The sequence below is a fragment of the Alexandromys fortis genome, unplaced genomic scaffold (genome assembly GCF_014885135.2).
Source record: "Alexandromys fortis isolate MF-2015 unplaced genomic scaffold, M_Fortis_MF-2015_v1.1 scaffold_39, whole genome shotgun sequence".
Lineage (NCBI taxonomy): Eukaryota > Metazoa > Chordata > Mammalia > Rodentia > Cricetidae > Alexandromys > Alexandromys fortis.
Genome location: NW_026067918.1, coordinates 1344071 through 1363875, shown reverse-complemented (window position 1 = coordinate 1363875; position 19805 = coordinate 1344071). Strand labels below are relative to the sequence as shown.

At 44.5% G+C, this 19805-nt stretch overlaps 1 protein-coding gene across 1 annotated transcript in view; it reads left to right on the top strand.

Annotated features, from left to right (window-relative positions):
* Window positions 1-486: 486 nt before the first annotated feature.
* Gabrb3 (gamma-aminobutyric acid type A receptor subunit beta3) overlaps window positions 487-19805 on the top strand; it is a 229393-nt gene continuing 210074 nt past the window's right edge. Inside the window, exons 1-3 of the mRNA XM_050140321.1 lie at window positions 487-634; window positions 753-844; window positions 1046-1113. Of these exons, the coding sequence (XP_049996278.1) occupies window positions 555-634; window positions 753-844; window positions 1046-1113 (240 nt within the window). The 5' untranslated portion in view covers window positions 487-554. The remainder of the gene's footprint in view (window positions 635-752; window positions 845-1045; window positions 1114-19805) is intronic.

Sequence of the window (19805 nt, the reverse complement as noted above, 5' to 3'; positions counted from 1 at the left end):
CGGCAGAGCAGGGCGAGATTGGAGGCGGAGGGTGGGATAGGGCTGGGGGGGGGGGGATGCGGAGCATTTCCCACGCCTCTGCTGCCCTCCCGTTGCATCTCAGGGTACCATCCCTCCCTCGTCCGGCTGTAGGGAGCTCAGAGGAGCTGGCTCGGTGGCCCATCCCCCGCCTTGCCAGGCGCCACGCAGTCGTGGCCCTCGCCCGCAGTGGCCAGAGCGGATCTGCGGCCGCACGCCGGCCCCTCCCCGCACCTCCCGAGCGGCCGCTACCGCAGCTGGAGAGGGTGCCCGGAGCCCCACGGTGACCGCGGACTCGTAGGGGGCGGGTGCTGCTCTTGGCCGGCTCCGCCCCCCGCCTCCGCCCGCCCAGCGCTCCCGCGCCGGGGCTCCTCCCTCCCGGCCCGCTCCTCCCCCTGCCCTCCTCCCCCTCCCCCTCCGCCTCCTCCGCTCCGGGCCAGCGCGGCGGCGGTGGTGGCAGCAGCAGCAGCAGCCCCGGCTGCGGGTCGCGACGGCGGCGGGGCGCCCCCTCCCCCGTGCCGGGGCGCGGCGAAGGGATGTGGGGCTTTGCGGGAGGAAGGCTTTTCGGCATCTTCTCGGCCCCGGTGCTGGTGGCGGTGGTTTGCTGCGCCCAGAGGTAGGGTCGCTGATGGGTTGACGGGAAGCGGGCCGGGCGCGGGCTGGCGCGCTGTGTGCGCGCCGGGCGCTGGCGGGCGAGCCGCTGCCTGACCCTGTGTTCCGTGCCCCTCTTTCAGCGTCAACGACCCCGGGAACATGTCCTTTGTGAAGGAGACCGTCGACAAGCTGTTGAAAGGCTACGACATTCGTCTGAGACCCGACTTCGGGGGTAAGTGGGATGCGCGCGGCCGCTGCGGGAAGCGCGATCCTCCGTGTTGGCGGCCTGGGTGGAGAGGGAGGCGGGGGCGGCCTCCGCGGAGCTGCAACGGGGTGGGGTGGGTGGTCATTTGCGAGCCCCCCCCCATCCCCAGAGCCACCCGTACCCCCCTGCTGAAGCCTGGCTGATCACGGTGTGCTGCGCTTCCCGCAGGTCCCCCAGTCTGCGTGGGGATGAACATCGACATCGCCAGCATCGACATGGTTTCTGAAGTCAACATGGTGAGTGCCTGCGCTTCCCCAAGCTGTCCCCGGCCCTACCCGGCCGCTTGGGCCCTTCTATGTCTCCCGTGCTGGGCTGGAGGCCTTAGCTGGCCTGGGCTTCCTGGTCCGCAGGGGAAGCCGCGCGCTCTGGCGCCGGGCTCTTGCCCGCCCCGCTCCCTGCACGCTCGTGGGCGCCAGGCCTGTCGCGGGGTCCTAGGATGGCCCAGAGTTCCGGTCCTCAGCGCCGCCCGAGGCAGACAGCATCTCAGGAGGGCTGTCACCTGGTCGCCAGGCTTCCAGAGCGCTGTCTCCCCTCCCTTAGCAACAGGCGCTGAAGACTGTGAAGGGAGACTGGGTGTGGGGGCGGCTTGCATCCCTAGGTGAAAGGTACTTAGGATTTCCTTTGTTGTCATTTGGAAAGAGCTACTGACTGCGGGAGAGAAGAGCAAGTGTCTGTAGTCTGTGTCTAGCGGCTTCTCGGGTGGGTGTCCCAGGTCTCTGCTGCTTGAGGCCCGGTTTCCTCCGCCGGGCGCTGTCCTAGGTGCTGACGGAGCCCTGCCCTGCGCTCTTGGGGAGGCCTCCTTGCCAGGACTCTGGAAGGTTTGGCAGTCCAGGGTCAGGCTTAAAGCCTATGCTGACAAGATCCAATATTCTGAACTGTAGTAAGAGGAGGTCAGTATCCCCAGGTGCGGAGACGGTACCCCCCTCCTACATTAATGCACCAAGAAATAAGAAGCTAAGTGATGTCGTGAACTGAGGAAACGTGTTTGTTGATTTGTCTGTCTATTGGCCCTGTAGAAATCCTAAGAATGGGTGTTTGAACACAATATTTTTTTGGAAGCTATCAGTTGGCAACTTTTCTTCTGAACATACCATGTTGAGACTATGAGTGGGTATGTTTTCCTTATTAACGTGTTGTACATTGGAATCACATGGGCAAACTTGCTTTTAATTCATACACGCTAGTGTCTCGCTCCAAGGAGTTCTGGCAGGGCTGGGGTCGAGTGGAGTCTCGGGGTATTTACTCGTAAGAACCGTGCTTCAAATTATTTTGAAACAGGTGTTTTGTAACTAGTCTGTGAAGAAACGTGGTAGCAAACTATAGGAGCAATCTTGCGTAAGATATATGTTTAAATATACATTAATTGGGGAATTAGAGGAAAAATATCCTACTAAATTTATTTTTATAATTAAAAATTAAAGTAATGGCATGAGGTACTTGTAATTCAGGAGCATAGAACACATCTGCCTAACTAACATTCACAAGTCCATACTCTGATCAACAGCACTTGTCTCCAGTGCCATAAAAAGGAAAGAGAAGTAACAGTGTTTCTGTTTGTTTTTTCCATTCATTTCCTCCAAAGTATAGCACTCAGGACATCTTTGTATTCAGGTAGTGCAACATGAAATACAGGAGGGATGTGACTTTAGTGCACACTGGAAAATAAACGTTATGCACTTATTCCTATCTTTACAATATTCCTTGTCCAGAAGCAATGTTTTTATGACCTTATGGTATCAAGTTTCTATATTCAAAATCTGCTGTCTGAAAAATTTCAGTTGCTAATGTCAAGATCTTGAGAAAGCTAGCATGAATGTTTAGTGTGTCACTATGTCAAACATCATTGTATTGGATGTCAGATGGGAGCAGACTGTGTTGAATGGTGCCTTCAGAAGTCTACACAGCAAAACATGGTCAGAAGAATGAGGGACAGTGGTAGTGCAGACCCTGCACAGTGTATGACTTTGTTACCCAGCTCTTGTGATGTTATGTGCACAGTTGGTATGTCTCAAAATGTCACTTACTTGTCTTGGTTCATGGTCTTTGAGTAGAGGTGTCCTTGATTTCCCTAGACGTATTGACAGATAGGTTGAAAGTACAGACCACAGAATATCACTGTTTTAAACTGTGCACAGCATAGCCACGGTATATTCTTTTATGCCTCCTCAGTTTGCTTTCTCACGGACGTACTTTTTCTGACTTCAGAGACCTAACTTTATTTTGAACATAAGTTAGGGCTTTTGGACAGATATGATTGACAGCAGCGTGAAGTGTCTTCTTCCTCAAAGAAGCAGATTAGCCAACATTGTACTGCAGAACACACATGTATATAGGAATTATGACACATGCCTATTATTAAAATAGCCTCATATGTAGCAATGGTTATTATTTTAGAAGTCACGCTTGGCAGGGGACAACAGATAATATGTATTTTTAAGGCTTGAGACACCACACAATCTTTTTTTTAAAGTAATTCATTCAATTAAGAACTTGCGTGGTCACTGCACAAAACCAAGTACTGCAAATTATGAATGAAGAAATAATTGCCAAACAATAAGTAGTCTAGCTTTAAGAAGGTTGTAACTATTGGAAGTAGCAATGGTTCTCACAAAATCTGAGACATGGTAAGCCCCACTACGGTAGATGATCGGCATGCAGCGTAAGGAGAAGGAGCAGAGAGAGGAGGGAGAAGTAGCTGGAGAGGGATCATTTTGAGGTGGAAAGCTTCATGAAAGAATGTAGAATAAAACTGGACATGGGCATGGATTCTGGCTGCTATCAGCAGTAAAAGACCGGGTTGCAAAGGTAGAAAAGTCCGTGAGAGCAGGATCAGAGTTGAGTGTCTCTCCAGAGACATGAAACTCAATGCAGAAGACACACAAGTCGCCTAGGCTCTCCTCCATGATAGCAGAGATTCCACAAAGTAATCCATGGAAGTTTGCAAAGTGGCAAGATTTGAGATGTACTGTAAAGAGGATAATTTGATAATCGTGTTTAAATTCAGACAGCGCAAAATGGTAAGGAGTCAGGATGGCAGAATTAAAAATATTAGTGATAATGGTTATAAAAAGTCATGTGTTTGTTGTAAATTTTCCTGAAGTTCCTACCCATATACATACATGTGTACACACATGTTACAGATCATGTACATATAAACACATGTAAACATATGTACCTACAAATACGCATAGACACACGCACATACAGTCACATGTACACACACATAGACACACACACACAAACATTTGTTTACAGTGCTCGGAAGCAGGCTTAGGACTGTGTGCCTGATTGGTGTGCACTATAGCAGCGAGCTGCATGGCTGGCAGCTCCATAGACGTAGTTCTAAGAACATACATCTAGTGAATTAGAAACCTTCACACATACTAAACAAAAATGAGATTGTTTAGAAACACATATGTAGCTAGGTGGGAGAGATGAAAATGCACTCGCTTATGGGTTTAGGAGTGTTGGAGGCCATCGCTGAGCAGCGGCAATTCTGTGCCCGTCTCCTTAGGCAACTGTAACGCGCTGTCTGTACCTGCTGGAAAATGTGAAGATGATGCTCCCGAGGAGCATCTGGGTTCGGATAAACAAATGTACAAATTATGTGCATAGGTGTGCTAGCTGGCCACTCTTTTTTGGAGTTTTGTGCAAGTAGTTAGGAATAGATAGATACTGGAGAAAGTCTACTTTTTTTTTTTTTTTTTTTTTTTTTTTTTTTTTTTTGTTTTTTTTTTCCTCTTCTTTTTTTTTTGCCTCCCCGACAGTGTTCTGTTAATATCATTTTCTTTGCTATAACTTGTCTCCTTTCTCTTATTGCCTACTTAAAAATTTCAAATATCCTGGAAATTATGAGTGTGGATGTACTTACTGAGATTTAGTATATGGATTTCTGAGAGATTTCTATGTGTGAGGATATTATCTACCTAAAATTATTATGTTTATGTTGCGTTTTTGGTGCTTAGCAGTGGTTTTTCTGTGTGAATCATACTGACTAGATAGATGAACGACGATAGGAAATGCTGAAAAATAAAAAATACTGGAAGGTATTTAAATGAGACTTTGGTTTATTAAAACAGTTATTGATTTGTTTGTTTGTTAGGGTAAACTGCACATCTTTCTTTTTCACTGAAAAGTATTGGGAGCATAAGGTAAGACATGAAGTCTAGCACTTCTAAGACTATGTCTATAATTTAATTATTCTATCATCATTAATTCAATCCTAAGGAAATATAGCTGCAAGATCATTTTTTCCTGGTTTCATGCACATGTGAACCCTCGCCCCTATGTCTTGTCCTCATTGCCGTTAGAAAACATCCACGGGCACAGCCTTAGTTGGGGCTCCATTGCTGTGATAAACACAGTCGGCAAAATTAACATAAAGAGGAAAGGGTTTATTCCAGCTTACATGTCCTAGATCACATGCTATTCCTGCAGGAAGTGAGCTCAGAAACTCAAGGCAGGAACCTGGAGGCAAGAGTCGATGCAGAAGCCATCGAGGGCTGCTGCTTACTGGTGTGTTCTCTACGGCTTACTCAGCTTTCTTTCCCATTGAACTGAACCCAACAACCCAAGGGTGTCCACGCCCCAGCCCCACAGTGAGTTGGATCCTCCCTTATCAGCCATTAATCAAGGAAATTCGCCACAGGCTTGCATGCAGGCCAATCCCATGGGGACATTTTCTCGATTAAGATTCGTTCTTCCCAGTTGACCCTAGCTTTTGTCAAGTTGACAAAAAGAACTAGTACACAAAGTGCTTATTGTCACAGTTCTAGCCCTCTGGTGTTAATATGCCATGGGCTACATTTTTTCCTAATAAATGCACTTGTATACATCTAGGTGTAAACACAGCATAGTGCAGAAGAACACAGTCTGAGTACATTTCAGGAAGTTTTTTGGAGCCTTTTAACTACTAAATAGACACATTTTTATTCATGCACAAAGCAGGTGCAAAGCATTAGCTGAAGGTATTTACGCAAAACAACACGGGCATAAACTAACATTCACATGCAGTGTTCACACACTCACACATGTTCACATACATATGTTCACATAGTATATTCACACATGCTAATAAGCACATACACACATAACCTATACTTAGTTCATTTTTCTTGGCTTTTTCCCCCCAGATGAGAGAAGAAAGGCACAGAGATTCTGGCTAGAGTAAGCTAGGATCAAGTTTTGGGGGAATTGTCTGACACCCGCTCTCTGACTTCAGAGTTGCTCTGCTGTTGATTGCTGATTGGGCGCTTACTCCAAAATCTGCGCTCTGCTGGTTTGCAAGCAGGAGGCTAAAGCCCAGAATCCTTTAGGGTACTTAGAAAGAATCTAGGCCTGGCAGTTCTGGTTCCACTTCCAAACCTGTGAACTCTGATCTCAGGTGACTGGCTGAACCCAAGTGCACAGACAGATACCAACACTCTATTGCAGTGGTGGGGGGCGGGGGAGGGCTCTGCAAAGAAAACTTCAGTCAAGACTGTGGAGTCCATATCAGAAAGGCATCTGTCGCCTGTTACTCCACTACAGGCGTGAGCCAAAGTCAAGACTGTGTGCGAATGGCTTCTAGCAGTTCAAAGGTAGGGAATGGGCCAGGGCACTCAGTGCAGAGAAAAGCTGGGGGATGACTCAGCCAGGAAAAGTGTGTTTTGCTGACCCAGTTGGGGCTTGGAAAAGTGCTTACTAGGAAAGGTCTCTCAGGAAGGTCCACAGAGTGTCTCGGTGTTTGAGTCCAGGCTGCCATGCAGAGAACTATCAATGTTCATTTTGGACATTGCCTTTCACTGCCGGTCCACTTCATGCCTAAGTCATGAGCAGACATCAATGCCAGGCACTTATAAGAAAGCACAAATGAACTTAGGAAATAGATTACAGCAGTCCCTTACATAACACGCTTGATGTAGAGAGGCTTGTGTTTAATATTAGAATGGATGATGGAGGGAGCCCTAGGCAAATGCTTTTTGTCTTTCCCCCTAGGGAGGTTGTAAAGCTTGTATTGTTGGATTTTTTTTAAATGGATCTTACCCTCATTTTCCTGAAGTGAGTGGCTTCCTTTGTGAGCCTGCTCAGGGAGCTTATAGTACCTTGCGTGTAAATATGTAAATATTTAGTCTTAATCAATGCTTGCTTAAAGAACAATTCCACATGAAATTCCCTGAAATTCAGTTTATCGACACTTATGGCTAGCTTCTGCCTTCAGCCTCCAAGAGCAAACCCTCCACTCGTGTTTCCGTTGATGACCGGAAGTGAATACAGTTGGAAAAGTGGCTGCTGCTGTTGGCTCTTCTTGTCAAATCTTGTGATTGTTTCAGTGAAGAATGTCTGTCTCCCAGACATTAAGAGAGAGGGCACTTCCTTCCATTAAATGCACACAGAGTTCAGGGAACGAGCACACAGGACTCTGAGGAAGAAAGGCTTCCGTCAGGTTGTCCACTTTGTGATTTCATGTGTCAAGTGGTGTGGATTCAGTACTGGCCTTACCACAGTCTGGTGTCTGCGGCAGCAGAGGTAGCAGCGCCTCTCTTGTTTGTCACGTGGGTCTGGGTTTTATAGTGTGCGCTGATCACTGTAGTTTGAGGAGTAAGCGAGGCACATGGGACAGCTGAAATCTCCTGAAGTGGAAAAGGCTTACATCACTGTGTATGTTTATTATTTTTTTCTTTTTATCTTACATCCTTTAAACATCACATCGCATTGGCCTTCAAGCGTGGCAATCAGCTTGACAAGGTTTTAAAGGTGCAGATGAGGAAATGTGCTTGAGATACACCAGCACTACTATGCTCTCCAGCAAGGCTGGGGCCAGGTCCTGCTTTAAAGGCTTTCCCAGCTCACCTTCGAGAGAGTGACACCCATGCTCTATGCAGGGGTCAGAGAAGTGTCACCCCAAGCTGGGTTTTTCCCTTCTGCTTTTTTAAAGAAACTCTTTCTTTTGACGTCACAGTTTTGAGCTTCGGTGGTCTGCTTCACTTGGCCAGTCTTCTTCATTAGATTCTCTATTAGACCACACTCTGGGAGTCAGTGCTGTGTCTATGAGGAGTGCTTGCCTGGTGCCTGACACTTGAGAGGTGCTTCTTACATATTTGCCGGGAAAAAAATGATATGAATGAAAGCAAAAGATGAATGTTTATACAAGTGCATGAATAGGTAAGAACATTTCCAAGAGGATATTTTCATAGCTGGAGACTTGGGGGTCATGTGAAGACTCTTCCAGACAGATATGCATGCAGTCTCTTACTTCAGGAGACATAATTCCGAAATGTGTGTAATTGTACTCAGGATAAGACCATAAGCTGCGAATAAAACCTTCGGTAGCTGTTGCCTCTGCTCACTGGGGAGCTTTTATGTTGATTTCAAAGCAGAGGAAGAGTGAGAACTCGCACTGGCCCCACAGAATTCAGCCTGTGTAAGGGTTGGTGTGGGTAATTCTAAACCACTCACCATGTTGTGACACAGAATTTTCGTCTCTACTTGGATAGCACATGAGCCTCTCCACACAGCTGAGGAGTTGAGGTTGCTTGTGCTTTTTATAGAGACTCCTCAGGCCATGCCACCCCCCCACCCCCCGCCCAACAGTGTTATCCAGAGATGTGGTAGCTTTCAATTGCTTGCGGATTTTTTTTTTAGGGCAGTGTACTTTAGGATCATTCATGTTATCCATTAAGAAAATTATCTGTCTGCAGAATTTGGAAGAAACGATAAAGTCAGGTCCTTTTCCTTAGACTTGCTGTGCCACGGATTCAAACCAGAGCACAGCTTTGCCTTCTGGGGCTAGGGTGTAGATTGGCCTTCTGGGTAGCTTTGTAGAAGACAGTAGTGCCAGGCAGAATCCATCACTAAGTGCTGGCTGTTGTATCTCCGCATTTCCCTGTGAAGCTCAAACATCACACAGCAACATTTAACACAATCAAAACATCAGCATGAGTGATTCTCACATTCAGATGAACAAGAATGAAATTCAGATGAGAGCAAAACTACACCCATTGAAGATCTCTGATTTATGCTTCCTTATTCATTTGAAAGAGGATATAGGTTCCATCATTATTATTTTACCCCACATCTACCTTCTAATTAAAAATTAAATTTTAAAAGAGAATGTGATATTGAAAGGCTTAATGAACAGTGAAATTAGTGCTTTCTACATAGTTGTTAAATATAAATTTAACAATATATATATATAACAAAATATAAATATAACAATATATATATTGCCCACTGTCATTGTCTCTGTAAATACAAAATAAAGTAAATCTTTTTTCATTGTGAATCAGGGGCTATGCATTTTGCAAAGATGTTAAAGAAAAGGAATTCATTTATGGTTCATTGATGGCTATGGGCGACATTTTCTGTACACAAAAACTAAGTATTTGTCTTCATGGGCCAACTTAAAAAACAAACAGAACAGGATTTTGCTCCACGGAAACAGGCTTTCATGATGAGAGGGACAGTTGTTACTTTTAAACCTCTGTATTTTCTCTAGAGAGTCAGGGGAACAGTTTACACACTAGTAAACATGCGTGTTTTGAAAAATAAAGGATTCAGAAGACTTCGATCTCACCACACATAGTCATTGTTGTAGTGGTGGAGCTGGGAATAAAACACAGGCAGCATTATCCAGGAGGCAGATACTCAATGCTGAACTTCAACCTTAGCCCAACAGACTAGTTTTGAGAGCAAAGCGTGGCTTACCGTGACTGCTGGCTTTCCCCAAGAGAATGGAGAGAATACTGGGGCTGAACATGGGGACAGGTGGATCCCAATGTTGAATTCCATAGAAAAGTCCCCCTCTGTCTTTAAACATGTTACATTTTATACCCAGCCATCTGACATTTATATGTTTTCATCGAGATCTTGTAGTACACACTCTGGTTTGCCTGCATCCTCCAAATGTAGGTATTTGGGAGCTTTGTACCCAATGCAGCAGCTGAAATGTGATCACGTTTAAGAAGGAATCAATATTAATGCCATTGTACTGGTATGAGTTCCTGAAGGGCGAACTTGACCCCTTCTGCCGTCCTTGCCATGACACAGCAAGAAGGCTTGCAGGTGACTGACTCCACCTTACACTTCCGAGCCCTCTCTCCTGGAGGAGACAGCTTCATTTTCTTTACAACTTACCTAGACGCAGGCATTCTGTCATGGACTTAGACTCTATAGACACATTATAACTCATGTTATCTTTGCAGAAAATATGATTCTTTCTGGATAAAGCATTCTAGAATATTAAAGAACTCTGGGAGAGAGTTTTAAAAAAGAAAAAAAAAACCCTGCCTCCATGAGGTGACCAATTTTGTGTAGTTTTTGAAGTTGGGTATACATGTTCATGAATAGTTAGTGGAAATAGCTCAGAGTGCAGACATATTTCCACACTGTCCCATAGACTGTCATAGTGCCATAGAGGGGAAGTATCACTTGTTTTAGCTAGAAAGTCCCTTGGGGGAAATTCGGGTGTGAGTAGGTGAGCAAACCAAAGTAGATCCAGAAATGCAGTGAGTCAAATGTTTAACTTTCATGGGTTTTTGTTTGGGCCACTTTGAAGCACAAAAAACTGGCTTAAACCAGACTGAGGAGCCCATGGAGTGGGCTCACTGGGTAGGGGCACTTACCTAGTAAACCTGAGGACCTCTGTGAGTTCTCAGCACAGCTGGGCTTGGCTGCTCTTGCCTGTAACCTTGTACTGAGAAGCGGAAACAGGTGACTCCTGAGAGCTCACTGGCAGCCACCATAGCTGAAACAGCAAGCTTTCAGGAGAGTGGAAGGCCCTGTCTTCGGACAATTAGACCAGTAACAGAAGATACCCACCTAATGACATCTGTCTGGCATCTGCTTGTGCACACAAATGCTCTTGTGGTCACACTCACATGCAAGCACCATGTGGTAACATATTTCCCTCCCTCTTTCTCTCCCTTCCTCCCTCCTATTCTCCCCCCCCCCACTCTGTCTCTGTCTCTCTTTCTCTCTCATAAGAAATGCAGATTTGTGGCTGGGGGAATGCTCCATCAATAAGGTGTTGGCCATACAGGCATAAGGCTGAGTTTGTACCCATGGCTCTCCTGTAAAAGCCAGTCATGACTGTGTAAGTCTGTAACTTGAGAGCTGGTGAGGGCAGCAGGGATGGGGAGGGGGATTGGAGATATCAGGATCCTTGTCCAATGTTCCCTGGAGCAGTGGGCTGTGAGCCTAGCTAATTGATGAGCTCTGAGTTTAACAAGAGGCTCTGTCTCAGAAGCTAAAGTTGAGAGAAATGGAGAAATTCACTTTGTGTCAACACACATGTATGTATATGCATACACATAATACACACTCTCACACACAGGCACACACACTCACTCTCTCAGGATTCTCACTTTGCAAAGACGGTGCTCATGTGCCTATCTATCTATCTATCTATCTATCTATCTATCTATCTATCATCTATCTATCTATTATCTATCTATCTATCTATCTATCTATCTATTTTCATATCTATCTCTCTATCATCTATTTTTCTATCTATCATCTATCTATCTATTTATCTATCTATCTATCTATCTATCTATCTTCTATCTGTCTTTCTGTTAACTCATCTATCCACTCATCTGCCTATCTGTTATCCACCTAACATATATCTCTGTCTATCTGTTATTGGTTCAGTACCAATTGATCTGTGCAACTATCTTCCTCCTATGACTTGCCTTTGTGCTATATTATAGTACATAAAAGATTATTTTATGATTCAAAACTGATTGTCCATGCTTGGGAATTAGCTTATAAACTGAGAGTTTAATTGCATAGATAATTTTCTCAACACCCCAAGGAAGTTAACCCATAGAGGCCATTGCAGGTTTAACTTGTAAGAGTCTCTGTGCTGTAGAAAAAGTTAATTGTCAGAATATTTAGACCACAGAGAGTGGTTTGAGAGAATTCAGACCGACAAATCCTTTATGTCTCTTTATTACCTTGCTTGTTGCTTGAGCAAATACCCGAGACAGAGTTTAGAGAGAGAAGGGTTTAGTTTGCCTTAGTTCGGGTCTAGCCATTCCTGGTGCAGAAGGCTTGAAGGCAGGGCTGTGAGCCGCGTTGCCTTGGCAACCAGAAAGCAGGGCTCTGGCTTTGCTGTAAATCTTCAAGTGGGCTGTGGATGTATCTTCTGTAGCCAAAACATCTTTCTGTTATTTATCTAAGATAGCTAAATTTTGAGAGGAGCAGAATGTCCACATTCAGGTTTAAGAATTGACATATGTTTAACTAATGTTTCCTATTGGAATGTTTTGTGGCATTTTGGCAGTTTCATAAATTTTTGCATGGATTTCACAAAAATAAACAAAAAGAGAAGAGGGCACAGGCTTGGCCACTCTCAAATGGACTATTGTAGTTAACCAAGTGCTAGCCGATGAGACTGCACGTCAGGAGGGCAGTTGAGAGGCAGGGGACAGAGCTAGGACAGAGGAGGGTCTGGGTCCACAGCTGGAGGCTTAGACTTCAAAGATGAAATTCCTATATCTAGTCATCTGTAAAGATACAATTAAGTTTTACCCTGTTCTAGTTTTGCCTGATTCCTGGTCTCAATACATAGGAATTTCACATACATAAAACTCACTTTGTAAATTGTAGTAAAGATGAATATGTTCACTTCCCTGCATGGTAAGCAAAGCAGTAAGTAAAACTGTTGGCTTTTGTAAGCCGTTTAATTCTGTAAAAGGAGACATTCGGATGAGCAGATTCTTATGTAACTTAGAGTCTCCCTATTTAAGATTATGTAAATCAATGCATGGTGTGGCTCGCATTTTGGAAGTTGTTATTGATTCCACAGAAATCATAACAAATTAAATATTTCAAATTGTCGAGCTTCCCCCCCACTCCCTATCATATGTGAAGTCCTTCTAACACTGGACTGTGGTGTCAGCTGAAACGCTTTGTGGTTTGCCCATGTGACACTACGACATGGTTCGGCACAGGTAGCCCATGTGCTTGCTCCTACAGCTGTCCCTCGGTTGACCCATCTCTCCTGTTCTCTGGCTGGCTTGCAAAGTTCAGACATCCAAAAAGTTCTGAACACCTTTTTCTAAGTTAGACAGAGAACTCGCAGAGCTCTGAAAGCCTGGGTAGGTGCAGAACACAGACACTGCCTGGCTTATGGGAATACATGGGAAGGGGCCAGCTAAAGTGGCCTAGGTCCTGCATGGCTGCTCCAATGTTAACCTGGATGACAGTTATCTCTTTTTAAGAGAACAGTAGTGATTAATGTTATCTGCCAGCCTCTTTTTTTTTTTTCCAAGTTGAATACCTCTACCTTGAGAAGATTTCCTTCAGCATCTTTTTTTCTTTCGCCCTTCTCGGGGTCCAAACATCTGAGAAAGGTTATCTTCTCTTCTCCCATATCCCCAGAAGAGAACGCAGGAAATTCTCCAAGCAAAGGCTCACAGCACAACAAGCATTTATTAACCAATCTCTTATTTCCTGATAAATACTTACGTTCATCGCAGTTCAAAATCGGTTATGAAATAATGGGCAGATAGAAGCATGGGGGTGTGCCACCCTATAGTGCTAGTGACGCGGGTCACTTGACCAGCGGAGGGTCTCGCGGGCAGTCTCACGTGTGTGAGCTGTTTCTTGTGTGAATTATTACACTAGTGGAGTGTTTCTAGGGCACGACACATTTAAGGAGATTTTCTTGAGTTGCTATTTTCATTATAGCCCAAATCCAAAAGCGATAATGAATGTAACGATAGCCTGAAATTTTTTTTATTTATTAAAGATTTCTGTCTCTTCCCCACCGTCGCCTCCCCTTTCCCTCCCCCTCCCCCAGTCAAGTCCCCCTCCCTCGTCAGCCCAAAGAGCAATCAGGGTTCTCTGCCCTGTGGGAAGTCCAAGGACCACCCACCTCCATCCAGGTCTAGTAAGGTGAGCATCCAAACTGCCCTAGGCTCCCACAAAGCCAATACATGCAGTAGGATCAAAAACCCATTGCCATTGTTCTTGAGGTCTCAGTAGTCCTCATTGTCCGCTACGTTCAGTGAGACGGGTTTTAACTGAGGCTTTTTCAGACCCAGGCCAGATGGCCTTGGTGAGTTCCCAATAGAACATCCCCATTGTCTCAGTGTGTGGGTGCACCCCTCGCGGTCCTGAGTTCCTTGTCTTGTGCTCTCTCTCCTGCTCCTGATTTGGACCTTGAGATTTCAGTCTGGTGCTCCAATGTGAGTCTCTGTCTCCTTTCATCGCCTGATGAAGGTTAATATTCAAGAGGATGCCTATATGTTTTTCTTTGGGTTCTCCTTCTTATTTAGCTTCTCTAAGAACCCGAATTATAGGCTCCATGTCCTTTATTTATGGCTAGAAACCAAATATGAGTGAGTACATCCCATGTTCCTCTTTTTGGGTCTGGATAGCCTGGAATATTAAACCTAGCAATAGAATTCCATTATCCTGACAAGGGCCTTCTGGAAAGGTAGAAAAGTGGAGTGGACGGGACTGGTTGTGTTCGGTGATGTTTCAGACTTAGACACTGTCGGGATAATCCAAACTGGGCTTTCTGCACAGATTTCAAGTGTTCAGGCTTATCAAAGTCTTGTGGGTCACACAAGAGCAATCTGGGAAGAGGCAAAGTGTGAACTTCTTCTGTTTTAACTTTCAAAGTAGGTAACGTCCCTCAGTGATGGTATCATGTGTGACTGGGTTTTAGTTCAGTTGAGCTGCTGTTCTGTGTCTTTTTGCCTTTCGCCTTCATTCCAAGACACTTGGGGTTTAGAAGATGGCTTGATTCCTATGTACGGGCGCTGAGCCATCAACACAAACACAGAGAGCTTTCGATTGTCCATGTTTTGTAGTCCATGACCAGTTCAGTGTCCCCGTGTAGGCTTTTCCCATATCACTTCAGAGGTACAAGACTGCTGAGCCCAGGATATGTTACTGGTCCAGGATAGTTACTGAGGAAATTCACGAGAGTGTGCTCATGTGAACTCAGGAGTGAGTGAGTATAGGATTGGTGAGTTTAGGAGTCGATCATGATTAATTCATGAGAGACAAAGGCCATGGTGTCGAGAGTGGAGGAAGATTGCAGTGCTGAACGGCGTGCACTGAGCTGTGTATAGTCAGCTGTTACCAATAGCATTTCTGCAAAGTGACTTGGTGAAAAATAGATAAGGCCACAAGCTAAGCAGCTTTTAAACGCATGTGTATTCTTACAGATATGTAGCCTGGAAGTATGAGGTCAAGGTGCTGACAGATGCAGGGACTGGTAAGGGGTTTGTAGTTCACAGGTAGAGACACTGGGGTCTCACACGGCAGAGGGACCAGAGCCGCTGGGTCGTGTCTTTGGAAGGTACGAACTCAAAAGGCTATAGCAAGGGCACGTGCTAACTTGACACTCTTAAGGCTGCGGCAGGAGCCTTATGAGATCTGGGTTAGCCTGGACTGTCTGGTTAGTACCTGTCTAAGAGAAAGGTGTGTGTTGGAGCTGTGTTGATCTCAACCATGGGGAATGCCATCATGACCTAAAACCTTTAAAATAACTCACTGCCCAATACTGGCATCTGGAGATCCAGGTATCTGCCTACAAACTCGAGGAGAGAGGATATAGTATTCACTTCCAGAAGACCGGAAGGGCACTGAAATGACTTAAGTTAACTTAAGAAGTTACGGATGAAATAAACGTTGAAAAAAATGATAGCAAAAATCATTGTGGCGGGGATTTTGTTTATTTCATTACTTAGATCACTGGGTTATCTTGCCAGACTTAATTAGAAAACAGAATTATAGTTGTCTTTTAGTGTCCATGAGGGATTAGTTCAAGGAACCCCACAGCTTCTGGAGTTTAGGATCCTCACATCTTTCCTACGGAACACTGTATTACATGCAAGTGGCATGTGCCTTTCTTGCCACATACTTATGCAATGCCCAGTTTGCTGGATTTATTTGTAGTCTATTCCAGACTGGCCTGGCCTGGAACTCCAAGTCTTCCTGGAGCACTGGGATAACATGTCTGTATTTCTTATAATACTGAATGCATTCTAGATGGTATTACCCTGTATTGGTTGTTACTCTATTGTTACTGTATTGTTCAGGGGACAATGACAGGAAGAAGAGTCTACATATTTGGTGACAGGTGAAGATGTGTTTTTTTTTTTCCTAAGTAGTTTTCTGTCCATGGTGTGCACAATCCACAGAAGCAAAAACCCCGTGGTTCCAGAGGGCGGACTCGTTTATACTACACAGAATAGTTAAACTCTGTTTATTTCTGTTCTTCCTGGTTTCATCCTTGACAATACTGGAACCATGAGTGTGCTGTTGCCATGGTCCTCTTGCCGTCCTATCAGCAGCTAATTAGGGTACATGACCTCCAGGAGAGCGGCGGCCCCAAAGACGCCTGCTCTGTAAGGCTGGGTGACACCCCTGGCACATGCCAGCTGGAGGAAAGCTGGAAGGACTGGGTAGGTCAAAGGGCGGGCGCTGCCTCTCTCTTATCTGGGGTAAAACTTTGCTGAGCTGAGCACTCACACAGGTTTTGGTGCGTGCCATACAGAATATTGTAATGAATTTCATATTTCTTTGTTGCTTTTGTCTTTTGTTTTTCCTGTTTTGGAGACAGGGTCTTGTTATGAGAGCCCAGATTGGCCTTCAACCCCTGATGCTCCTACCTCAGTCTTCTGAGGTCTGGGATCACTGGCACACACCTGCACCTCATGCAAGGGCTCTAGACCGTTTAACTCCGTGTCAGTCCCTGTAAGGTGTCCTCGGTTTTCACGGAGAACTCACATGTTTAGACAAAATGCCTCTCCGTTAGGAGTTCATACTTACCGTACATGTACTGCCTTTACAAAATCATTCTGATTATTTTCTAAAGCCGAAAGAGCCTTGTCTCACAAAGAAAAGAATTTGAATATCTAGAAAAATATAATTGCACGCATTAAATTTTTTATGGACATTTAACAAACGCCTATCACTGCTAAACATATCTATTGTGGGCACCATCATTCATGCTTTAATGCTATAAATAATTTGAGACTTCTAAATATTTTTGTGAATCATTTAAGTGTTAGATACCATTCCCTTGCATATCTCAATGACATATTTTAATTGTTTGTGCTCTTTTAAATGATATCCACTTATTTACTGGCATGGGTTTTTGTTTGTTGTGCACGCGGAGGTCAGAGGATAACCAGTCGGAGTTGTTTTCTCCTTGCACTGTGTGAGTCTCAGGTCTAGAGCTTAGGCCTCGGGCTTGACAGCAATTGCCTGTATCCGTCTTGAGGAGTCTCCCATTGTTGGAGATATAGGTTGGGCAAACATCACTTATTGTATTGTGAATCATTTTCTTTGAATGTATTTTATCCTAAAGAATTACTGAATCTAATCAGTTTTTAGGTTTTTTTTTTTAAATATATGTAACTAAAAAGCTTTTCATACCAGAGCTCCCCGTTTGGGCTTCTGTTGAATTGCCTAAGAATATTCTATTATTATAGAATAAATTTCTGTTTTTGAACAGAAAGAGGACTGTTAAAATTATGGGATTTAAAGCCAAAATTAAATTCCATCCTCAAACTAGTCTTAATTTTACCATTACTTAAATTCAGATGGAGTCCCACTAGTAGCAATAAACTTAGTCTTATATTTAAATTAATTTTGTCTGAATTTTATGTTCAGTATTCTGAGAGATATAAGCAATAGAGAGCACAGTTTAACCTTGTCGCTTGGAATGAATTAGAATCAAGGTCTATTTCCCCAAATAAATTTTGCATAAGAAAATAGCAATTTTCTCCAAAATCATGCTTTGCAATCAGAAGCTGCAATTGACTATTTTCATTTGGAGGACCGGGTTCCACCAGGACACTGGGATCTCGGTTAAATCGCAGGCTTAATCTCAGAAGCTGGGTAGAGTTTTGGTCCTCTGGGCTGCTGGAGAAGATGCAGTGAAACTGAGGGCAGAGTCATTGTAGTGCCAGAGAAGTCTCATATCACATAAGCCACGCGGGAGAAAAGCCTGGTGGGTGTCAGTGCCTTGCTCCCTGTCAGAAGCACAGCGATGTCGCCTGCAGTCAGCCACAGCCACCTGGTTATTTGGGGGAGTTACTCAATGACCCATTAGTCTACTTTACCTATGCAAGTAACATTTTGAGAGACACATTTCCATGTAGTTAATGAGAAAATAAAAAGTCAGACATCCCTTAATATGATTCAAAGTTTGGTCTACTGATGCAGAAAAAAATTGCTAAGAAGCTATTAACATTTAATTGGAAAGGGAATTTGGATGGGGTTGGACTTAACCATTTTTTTCTTCCGACTTAGATATCAATCCTTCACCTTGCCCAGGAAAAAGAGCCCCTTATCTCTTTTGTTTTGGTTTTGGTTTTCTTTCTTATTTTCTTTTTGTTTTTCTTGTGGCCTTGGGGCATCAAGGTTCCACATTTGACCAAAGGCTCTCTTTTGTTTAGTAGAAGACCCTTTATTATAGTATTCTGAACTCTTTCTCTGTTTCCCATCCTTAGTGTTCCTTCTGCTCTTTTAGAAGTTTTAGGTTGATAGTTGGGCAACGTGGTACATAACTGTAGTCCCAGCTCTTTGTAGCTTAGGCAGGAGGATCATGATTTTAAGGCCAGCTTGGTTCACAGAATAAGACCCTGTCTAAAAATGAAAAGAAAGAAAGAAAGGAAGGAAAGGAGGGAGGGAAGGAGGGAGAGAAGGAGGAAGGAAGGAAGGAAGGAAAGAAGGAAGGAAGGAAAGAAGGAAGGAAGGAAAGAAGGAAGAAATAAAGAAAGAAAAGAAAAAAGAAAGAAAACTTTAGTCCAACTTGTCCTTAAGCCCAGGCCCTGCCTCAGCTGTAGATAGAGGAAACTATCTCAAGATTTGTTGTTCTTGAAACCATGGACTTGTATGGCCTTGACTAGACCAACCTTCAGAAGAAAAAGCAAAAGCCACTCAGCATCCTCACAAATCTCCACGCTAGAGAAGAATGTTTCTCAGCACAAGTGTCCCCCAGGAAACATGCTTATGACTTTATGGCCATTGTCTTCAGCAGTCAGAATATCCTTTGTATTTAAAGCCTCCTTTGCCTGTTCTCCTTCCTTAGAGTTGAAAGCAAATTTCTTTTTTTCAAAAGATTGAGAGCATTAGCAGTTTACTCCTCCGCCTCCCTGCCCTGCCTAGCCTCAGGGAGTTCTCAGCCTCTCCTCTTCCTCATCCCTGTAAGGAGTTCTTCCTTCTGCCTGTGAGTCTGCCTTTCTTCTACCCATCCTCCTTGTCTGCTTTTCAGCACCATGCTTGGGGGTAACAAATACCTTTACAAAAGAGGTGGAACAAACCCTTTGTTCACCCCTGTCACCGACTGACTTCTTTTTCTAGGTCTCCTTCCTTGACCTTAGATCTGTGTACTGTTTCTGAACCAGTATCAATGGAGGGCCTGATCTGGGCCCTTTTGTTGCCTAGCCTGCCCACATTGGTCCTTACCTTGTCATTTAGTCCTAAGAAAATGAAATTGCATCTCTGTCCTCTTTGCAACAATATATCATAGTGGCTTGCCTGCTAATTTAGTTTAAGCACCTGTAGTTCCCTGTACACTGGTTCTGTGTACCCAGTGTCACCACTTTCTTCCTTCCGCTGTTTTTAAGATGTGAACTCACTCACAGCCTGACTGCCCAAGACCTGGCAGAACTGTCTAACTGAAGTAGTACTGAGGAGTGCCAGGAAGCAGGGAAAAGGACTGCCTCAGCAGTCCAGGGATGGCTACCCAAAACCTGGGGAGAGAACATCCGATCAGCCCTTGATGCTTGCAGCAGCACCGAGTACCAGATGGCAGAGCAGGAAGCCTGAAGGTTCTCATTGGGCATGGAGCTTCTACCTTTTGGTTAATACACAACCGAGCTTCTTTCAGAGAAAACTCTAGAGCAAGGAAGAACAAGAGACACTTTAAACAGGAGTGTTAGAATTTTGATCGAGGATGACATGGCCAGAGCCCAAA